Below are 8,770 nucleotides of genomic sequence, written 5' to 3' on the forward strand. Positions count from 1 at the left end.
TTTATTATGAATTATTTTAAACAGTACATATAGCCTAGTATAGTATCATGTTGTCTGTCTGTTATATAGCAAAATATTTTTAATAGTATACAGATCCAAAGCATCCTATCTCTAAAGATTGTAATATTTATCTGTCTGATAACAGTAATAAAAAAAAAGTGAATGTAGGTAGTCGTAGCCTGATTCTGGTTGAAACAACCGGTGTGATAATGAAAGTAGTAATTTTAGTTATATCGTTGTGCACGTTGTTTCTTTCGATTGATAAAGTGCAACCGTTGAATATTTTAGGAATATTTCCATATGCAGGCAAAAGCCATTTCTTCGTTTTCGATAAATATCTGCAAGAACTAGCTCATCGAGGCCATAATGTTACTGTCATATCCTATTTTCCCCGAAAAGAACCCTTACAAAATTATCATGACATCAGTTTAGCTGGTAAAATGAATGTCTTGGAAAGTGTGTTTTCCATATACCGCTCCTACTGGCAAATATTTAGAACCAGCATTTTTCTTTTTTCATCTGGAACAGAGAACTGCAGAGTTTTACTGCAAGATGAGAATGTGCAAAATTTGTGGAAAACTAAGGCAAAATTCGATCTAGTCGTTTTGGAACAGTTCAACAGTGATTGTTCCTTGGGATTAGCTTATAAACTTGGAGCACCTGTAGTTGCTCTCAATTCACATGTTTTCCTGCCTTGGCAATACAGTAGATACGGTATAACTTACAACCCGTCATACATGCCATTTCATTTTTTTGAAGGTGGATCTAAACCGACATTTTATCAAAGAGTGGAAAGGACATTATTTAACGCATATTTTATAACAGCCTTCAAGCTATTTGTTCAAAGAGTCGACCAAAATACCCTTGCCGAATATTTTGATGACATTCCACCTTTGGAAGAATTAGCCAAGGATATAAAATGTTTACTTTCATATACTAGCTTAATGTTGTCCGGATCTAATCAATTCCCAACAAATGTAATTGAAGTCGGTGGGTATCATGTGAGCCAGCCAAAACCGTTGGCAGAAGTAAGTAAAAATAATTGCAGTTATGAACAGTCTTCTGTAAAATTACTAAATATTAATCAATATAAATATATCGCAGCGATAATTACTATTGCACTCTTAGTATTAAAATGTTTCAATAATAATATTTTTATTTATAACAGTAAGTAAATAAAAAAACATAGACGTATATAATGTTCTAATCTATATCTGTGTGGTCGGGCAGTGTTTGTAGATTTTATATCTGTAATATCAGTGAGCAGAGAAATACCTATTATTCCTATCTAAAATAGATAATAAAAAACAACAATTCTGAGCATTGAAAAAAAATGTGTGAAAAAGGTGCTTTATGATCGATATCAAAAATGCGCCATATATATTTAACATTTTTGAAAACCCAGCGATTTATAGAGAAAAAAAGGACTTAATATCGATATGAATATTTTTATATTTAATTTGCACAGTTATGGACGTTCTTTCTTTTATCAGTTATGAAATTGATCAAATATTAAGAAACACGTTTTTATGCAATGAAAGGTTTACATGGGTAATCTCTATTCTACACCAATATTTTTTATAGATTAAACTGTTTCTAATTTTTTCTTGTGGAACTGGCTATATCTGTAACTGGCTTTTCCTTTCAATTCAAAACTAACCAAACCGTTAAATAGTGACAAAAGCTTCTTTCATGTGGTTACTAATAAAAAACGTAGGTTAAGGTAAAAAACGTAATTACTAATAGATATGGTTTAAAGTTGTTATTATTATGATATTCATCATTTTCATTTCTTCAGAGTATTAGGAAGTTTATAGAGGACTCTGAGCATGGTGTCATATACATAAGTTTCGGATCTATGCTTAAAGCGAACACAACACCGAAAGATAAGATTGAAGCTATTGTTGGCGCCTTATCTGAACTCCCTCAACGAGTGTTATGGAAATGGGAAGGAAAGACATTACCGGGAAATCCTGAAAATATATTTATTTCTTCATGGTTACCTCAAAATGATGTTCTGGGTTAGTAATTATCTATTCAGAAAGGATGTAAGTAAATTCATAGCAAACAAGTTTTTATTAGTTTGTTCTATACTGATTTATATAGTATGTAGGCCTGTAATTGTTTGTTCATTATACAGTCTTGTAAAGCTATATAATTAATGAGTTCTGTAACATAATTTAAGTTTCCATTAAAAAAATATATCTAATTTCCTTTTCATTTAGATAAAACAAACTCAGTACACCAGACTATAAAAATTATACTGTATTAAGATAATAAATATTTTTCCCCAGCTCACCCGAAAGTATTAGCTTTTTTTTCACACTGCGGTATGCTAAGTACAACTGAAGCTATATATCATGGAGTTCCCGTAGTCGGCATGCCTATCTTTGGAGATCAGCCCGCAAACGCAGGCTTTATCGAAGAGAGTGGACTTGGTGTTCAAATTCAAATTGGAGAATTAACGAAAGATAATCTTTTAGATAAATTTAAAACAGTTCTTGAACCCGGGTGAGATATTTCGTTTTCACAATTTCAATTGAATTTTGTATAAAACCAGAAACAAGGCGACAATTTGGGGTAATCCCATATGGCGGGGTACTTATAATATGTTGCTGATGATTGCTACAATACATGTTCTAATTATTTATCTATATAATATATAAAAAGTCAAGGAGGGTCTCAGAAGAATCTTAGCGCCTTGTCCTGTAATCGCCGCTGTCCGACACCGCCGTACATTCCGTGATGACGTGAGCGTACATTCAGTCGCCATGCATGCTCTACGAAGATGGTTGTCAGTGATAAAATACATTGAAAAGATGTTTGTGAGGGACCGTGCCCTGTAAATATCCCTGATATTATGCGCAGTTGCAGTCTACGCAAGTTGAGAATCTGACGAGCAAGTCTAGGGTCAATACTAGATAGGGCTCCTCCGGCCAGTTTACAGACAGATTAGTTAGACCTTTCTGCTTTCGGGTATTCGCCAACCGAGTCCAGGTATTGGTACAAAAGAAAGAGCCCCACGACCATGTATAACATGCTCTTCTAGCTAGATGTCAACATCATCGTTTTCAAGTAATTTGCTGTGTTCCTTAATCCGCTGTTAAACTAGGGAATCCCCAAGTCACACCCGTTAGAGCTACGTGACATTCAAGGATTAATTTTGGAGAGATTTAATGGCTTAGGCATTAATAAATAGTACTTCCTTACTATGCGCATCGAATAGCTTGTAACTTTTCTTTTGATTGCTGCCGACGCTGTAGTTAAAAAAATTGGGTTGAAATAGCTCGAAAATTTTAGCCGATAAAGATAACGATAACATAATACAATTTCTTATTACTTTTCAGATTCAAAAGTCGTGTAAAACTCTTATCAAAGGCTTGGCATGATCGTCCAATGTCACCGATGGATAGTGCAATTTACTGGACCGAGGCCGCAGCACGTTACAGTAACTTTACATTTCAAAACCCATCAGTTAAGGTGCCTTTATACCAATATTATGGATTAGATGTGCTGTCGTTTTTGGTCGCGAGTTCAATTATTTATCTGTTTATTATTTTTAAAATATTCTCATGCTTATGTAAGAGCAAAAAATCTACGAGAATTAAAAAGAAAAAACAATAACGTTCGAATCATGTGTTAAACTGCAATTTAATGTTTCGATAATAAATAATTTGATCAATTCACGTGCTTGTTTTCATTCATTTACGGTTTTTTTATATTATTGTTATATTGTTTTTTTATATATATTAAAAATAATCTGCTTGACTCCTAAAGAGATATGATAAAGGGAGTATGTAGGTAATAAGATAACCTCCACGCACAATAATCACAACTTACGTCATTAAATAATCAGAGTTTTATCATTTTAGTAGTATTTTAAAGGTGTTAAACTGATAAAATTAAATAGTGCTACTCATTTCCACTCTCAGATCACAATGAGAATCAAATCGGGTGTTGCTTTGCTGACAATAGTGCTAACAACTTGCATTCTGGTTAATCAAGTGAAATCTTACAATATCTTAGGAGTGTTCCCTTATATGGGAAAAAGTCACTTTTACGTTTATGATGTTTATTTAAAAGAGTTAACAAAAAGAGGACATAATATGACAGTGATATCATATTTTCCACAAAAAGAACCCATTAAAAATTATCATGATATAAATCTAGGAAAGGACAATAGATACTTCGAAGTAGGGTTACCTATAATCGATTCAAAATTATTAATATTCCTTTTATTCACAATAGCGCATCCACTCGCAGGGCCTTACACGTGTAAACAAATGCTTGAAGATGAAGAGGTACAAAATTTGGTGCATTCTGGTCAAAAGTTTGACCTGGTTATTGTGGAGCAATTTCACTCCGACTGTCCTTTGAGTATAGCATATAAGCTAGGAGCACCAGTAATTGGAGTTACATCCAATATGTTGCTACCCTGGCATTACACAAGGTATGGAGTTCCCTACAATCCTTCTTATGTTTTATATGATATATTTAAAGCAGGAACAAAACCAAGTTTCTTGGAAAGGGTTGTTAGAACGATGAGTTTTCCATATATAAATTTCATTCAATATTTATGCATGAAAGCTGACGATACAGTGATTTCGAAATTTTTTGATGATGTACCACCAGTAGCAGATTTAGCTCGTGAGATTAAGTTTTTACTTCTCTACCAAAATTATGTTATAACTGGATCACAAATTTTACCGTCAAATGTGATAGAAGTGGGAGGATATCATGTCGCAAAACCTAAACAATTACCCGATGTAAGTCACTTAACCGACTACGTAAAGATTTCGATATTTTGTGCATTAAATCTGTATAATCTTTTTTATTGAATCTACAGGATTTAAAGAAATTTATCGATGAATCTAAAAATGGAGTAATTTACATTAGTTTCGGATCAGTCATAGATCCTTCGTCTTTGAAACATGAAAGATTCGAAGCTATATTAAACGCAGTAAAAGAATTGCCCTACAGAATTGTGTGGAAATGGAATAAGCAGATACCAAACAAGCCAGAAAACATATACGTGTCCAAATGGATGCCTCAAAATGACATATTAGGTAAAATGACATAGAAGCACGAAAAAAATAATCAGATACTATAAACTTTAAATGATGAAAGAATATAGGAATGTATCGGTGTATGCTTGTTACCCCCTGGCCTGGCGTGGTAGACAACCTGTGAAGTATGCCACAGCTATCGACGACGCGCACTGGGTTGCAACTTGCGGAAGAGGTGCAATGCGCGAGCGGTGCTTGGTCTACGGTTGGAACAAATGTACTAGCGATTATGTATCGAGGCGGTCACAGATTAGAGCGGCGCAGACGGCGGCTTCGACGGATGCGTCAGGCTTCATGCGGCCGAAACAAATAATTTCGTCTTTACTTCGCGTTGAATGTATTAAAATAATGGGTATTTATTAGCAATATAGATATCAAAACATCCACTTCATACATTACGGCAATTTGCAAATAAATTATGGGACGAAATAAAACAACAATTTCCTGATATTTTATAATAATAGTAATAATCTTTAACTAAGAATGTAACTGTTTCGAGGAAATACCGTGCCACTTTTAGTAGGGGCACTAAAATAGTTGTTTGTCTTCTCTATATACGTCCACCGCTGACGCTGCCGGCCGCCGTGGTCGCCACCAGGTCTAGATGTGGCATATCACTGCAAACACGCCGCTCGCCGCGCCTCGCGCCTCACCACAACCAAAATCTATGACGCAAAAGCAACTGAACGGGTTTTGGTTATACGTACTTATCAGTGATGTTCTTTGTGCACCAGAATAATGCATAAGCTATTCAAGCCTTTACTTCTTTCGTGTGTGGAACAGCGCAATACAATTGACAGTGATTTATATTAAACAAGCGCTCCACCCCAGATTCGCCCGTGTTATAATATTTTATAGAACTCAGGGATTACTTATATAAATGGGATATATGATTTTTAATTGGTTCAGGTTCAGGGTGATAAATTTTCAATGATTTCAATCAATACTTACCCGAAGTGTGCTTTCTATAATCACCAACTGCACCATTGATATGAAAATATTTTATTTTGCAGCTCACCCCAATGTAATAGCTTTTTTCTCTCATTGCGGTCAATTGGGTACTACAGAGGCTGTGCATCATGGTGTGCCCATTCTTGGCATGCCAGTTGTAGGTGATCAGTATTCTAATGCAGCTGCGATAGAAGAACGGGGTTTGGGAGTTCAAATTGCCGTTAATGAATTAACTAAGGAGCTACTGCTACAAAAATTCAAGATTATTCTAGATCCTGCGTAAGTACCAATCATCATTACACAGCAAAATATAAGCAATAGGTACATGAGCGTCATACTGTAGTTTATACCTAATAATTACTATTCCTAAATGCATAAACGATCAATCGTTCATGACTGTTAAGTATATAGATTCAAGGTAAGTTATTTCGATTGATTTGGCAGTAACAAAGAATTAAAAAAATTATATTCACATATGAGAGTCATACCACATAATAATAATTAAGTGGTCATACAACGACGCGTGAGCTGTGCCTATAAACTAAATATTTAGGAATAATTATTTGCATATTGTGCGAGAAGGCGGCGCGATGCAGCGCGCCCTCATGGAAACGAGATAGATGAGCAGTCGGCAATGAGCATGTACTAATGATTGTTATTTCATTAAAGTAGGGATATGTTAATAATAAATATCGAGCTTGACTGTGCGTATCCTTTGACAACCTGATAGGAGCAACGCATTATTCTTCGATATTTTTTCATAATTTAAAAATAATTATACAGATTTTTTACATTCACAGATTCAGGGACAATGTCAAACAACTATCTAATATGTGGCGAGATCGACCCGTATCAGCACTTAGCACAGCTATCCATTGGACAGAGTTTGCTGCTCGGTATCATAACTTTACATTTAGGCCAGCCGCGGCTGACGTACCGCTTTACCAATATCTGGGTCTCGATGTGATATTTGTACTTTTAACATTCTCAATATTTAGTGCATTTATTTTGAGATGGGCTATTTTTAAGTTAATAATGCGATTGCGCAAAGTTTTAAAACAGAAAAAGGATTGATTGTTAATTGCTATGCTATGATATATTTTGTATGTTATTAATATATAATGATTAAAATTTCAATGACTTTTTACTACTACATTACAACTCGCATCTTTGTCATTAAAATCAATCCATACAAGCATAATAAGATTCATGATTAGGTATTTTCCTCATGATAGTCTAAAAAATAATAATCAGTTTAACCACGTGACATTGAGCCGTGGCCTGTGCCCCAGCTAGTCGTTCGCGGTATAAGCACGCGGCCGGACGCATGCGATAATACAAATTTAAAGTAGTTGTATCAAAACAAGACCATGAAACACGTTGAAATTGTCTTCGCGTCTATAGTTTTACTAGTACAAAATGTTTCTTCACTTAACATACTAGCTATATTTCCCTACCAAGGCAAAAGCCATTTTTTTGTGCACCGTGTTTATATACAAGAGTTAGTTAATCGGGGCCACAATGTAACTGTAATATCCCACTTCCCAGAAAAAAATCCGCCGCATAATTATAACGATGTCAGTCTAGCAGGAAGTATTAAAATTTTAGAAGACGATATGCCCTTCCAAAAATCCTACCTAACAGTGATTGGGGCCGGAATATTTCTTACAACCTCTGGAAAACAAAACTGTGAAGTGATGTTAGCAAATAAAAATGTGCAAAATCTTATGAAACAAAAACCTAAATTCGATGTTGCTATTGTGGAACAATTTAATAGTGACTGTGGATTGGGCATTGCATACAAATTGGGTGCTCCCGTAGTTGGAATAACATCTCACATTCTGATGCCATGGTCTTACAACAGATTCGGCATACCTTACCATCCTGCGTATGTTTCCTTCCACTTTTTAGAAGGGGGTACTAAACCCACACTCTACCAGCGAGTTGAGAGAACTATTTTTGACTTCTATTTCAAAACACTCTTTTATTTTGTATCGCAACGAAGCAATCAACAAGAACTTGCTAAATATTTTGATGACATACCGCCTTTGGAGGAACTCGCCCGCGATATCAAAGTTCTACTACTATATCACAATTTTGTACTCACTGGTTCAAAATTATTCCCAGCAAACGTTATTGAAGTCGGTGGCTATCATGTGTCTGAATCGAAACCGCTGACTGATGTAAGTAGATAAACGAACATAAGCATTATTTTTCATATCGCTAGAAACAATTATAAAAATATGAAATATTTCTAGAAATTACGCAAATTCGTAGAAGAAGCTGAGCATGGTGTCGTATACATAAGCTTTGGGTCAGTCATAAAAAGCTCTACAATGCCGGATGATAAACTCCAAGCAATTTTAGGGGCTATTTCGGAAATGCCTCAAAGATTTATTTGGAAATGGGAGAGCAAATTAAAATTATTAGACGAAAATAAACTCTACCTCGCTGAATGGTTGCCACAGGTTGACATTTTAGGTAAGCATTTTACCTAAAATACATTTTTACGATTAAAATATGTAGCTTCTTACATTGTAGCATTATAATGACGTCTATGAATTTTATTAAATTAAAATTTAATAAAAATTACTTGCATATTTTAAAGATATTAAGTTTTTTTATAAGCTACTTGGTTTATTATAAAAACATGTAAAGCTATTAGATATAAAATTCGTATTCGTTTAAATTTCGGTTAATTAGGGGTTCTTATTTGTTAATAGATTCATCAGATAAAATCGACCTATAGATAA

At 34.6% G+C, this 8,770-nt stretch overlaps 3 protein-coding genes across 3 annotated transcripts in view; all 3 read left to right on the forward strand.

Moving 5' to 3' along the window:
* Window positions 1-9: 9 nt before the first annotated feature.
* Window positions 10-3,683, forward strand: LOC119833132 (UDP-glycosyltransferase UGT5-like). The gene is made up of 4 exons (XM_038357039.1): window positions 10-1,028; window positions 1,799-2,021; window positions 2,295-2,511; window positions 3,348-3,683. The coding sequence occupies exons 1-4, from the start codon at window positions 210-212 to the stop codon at window positions 3,622-3,624; spliced, it is 1,536 nt and encodes a 511-aa protein (XP_038212967.1). The 5' UTR covers window positions 10-209; the 3' UTR covers window positions 3,625-3,683.
* Window positions 3,684-4,268: 585 nt separating this feature from the next.
* Window positions 4,269-7,154, forward strand: LOC119833133 (UDP-glycosyltransferase UGT5-like). Its single transcript, XM_038357040.1, has 4 exons — window positions 4,269-4,766; window positions 4,847-5,066; window positions 6,080-6,296; window positions 6,818-7,154. Exons 1-4 carry the CDS (start codon window positions 4,284-4,286, stop codon window positions 7,089-7,091), a joined length of 1,194 nt encoding a protein of 397 aa, XP_038212968.1. The 5' UTR covers window positions 4,269-4,283; the 3' UTR covers window positions 7,092-7,154.
* Window positions 7,155-7,303: 149 nt separating this feature from the next.
* LOC119833131 (UDP-glucosyltransferase 2-like) overlaps window positions 7,304-8,770 on the forward strand; it is a 4,394-nt gene continuing 2,927 nt past the window's right edge. Inside the window, exons 1-2 of the mRNA XM_038357037.1 lie at window positions 7,304-8,200; window positions 8,276-8,498. Coding sequence (XP_038212965.1) covers window positions 7,388-8,200; window positions 8,276-8,498 — 1,036 coding nt within the window. The 5' untranslated portion in view covers window positions 7,304-7,387. The remainder of the gene's footprint in view (window positions 8,201-8,275; window positions 8,499-8,770) is intronic.

Source organism: Zerene cesonia, chromosome 16, assembly GCF_012273895.1.
Source record: "Zerene cesonia ecotype Mississippi chromosome 16, Zerene_cesonia_1.1, whole genome shotgun sequence".
In the NCBI taxonomy this organism is placed as follows: domain Eukaryota; kingdom Metazoa; phylum Arthropoda; class Insecta; order Lepidoptera; family Pieridae; genus Zerene; species Zerene cesonia.

Bases quoted from the DNA above. Each gene is read 5' to 3' on its own strand.
- LOC119833132 (XM_038357039.1), top strand. From the start codon at position 210: ATGAAAGTAGTAATTTTAGTTATATCGTTGTGCACGTTGTTTCTTTCG. The intron at 1,029-1,798 runs GTAAGTAAAAAT...TCATTTCTTCAG, and splicing joins AGCCAAAACCGTTGGCAGAA to AGTATTAGGAAGTTTATAGA. The intron at 2,512-3,347 runs GTGAGATATTTC...ATTACTTTTCAG, and splicing joins AAAACAGTTCTTGAACCCGG to ATTCAAAAGTCGTGTAAAAC.
- LOC119833133 (XM_038357040.1), top strand. From the start codon at position 4,284: ATGCTTGAAGATGAAGAGGTACAAAATTTGGTGCATTCTGGTCAAAAG. The intron at 4,767-4,846 runs GTAAGTCACTTA...TTGAATCTACAG, and splicing joins AACCTAAACAATTACCCGAT to GATTTAAAGAAATTTATCGA. The intron at 5,067-6,079 runs GTAAAATGACAT...TTTATTTTGCAG, and splicing joins GCCTCAAAATGACATATTAG to CTCACCCCAATGTAATAGCT.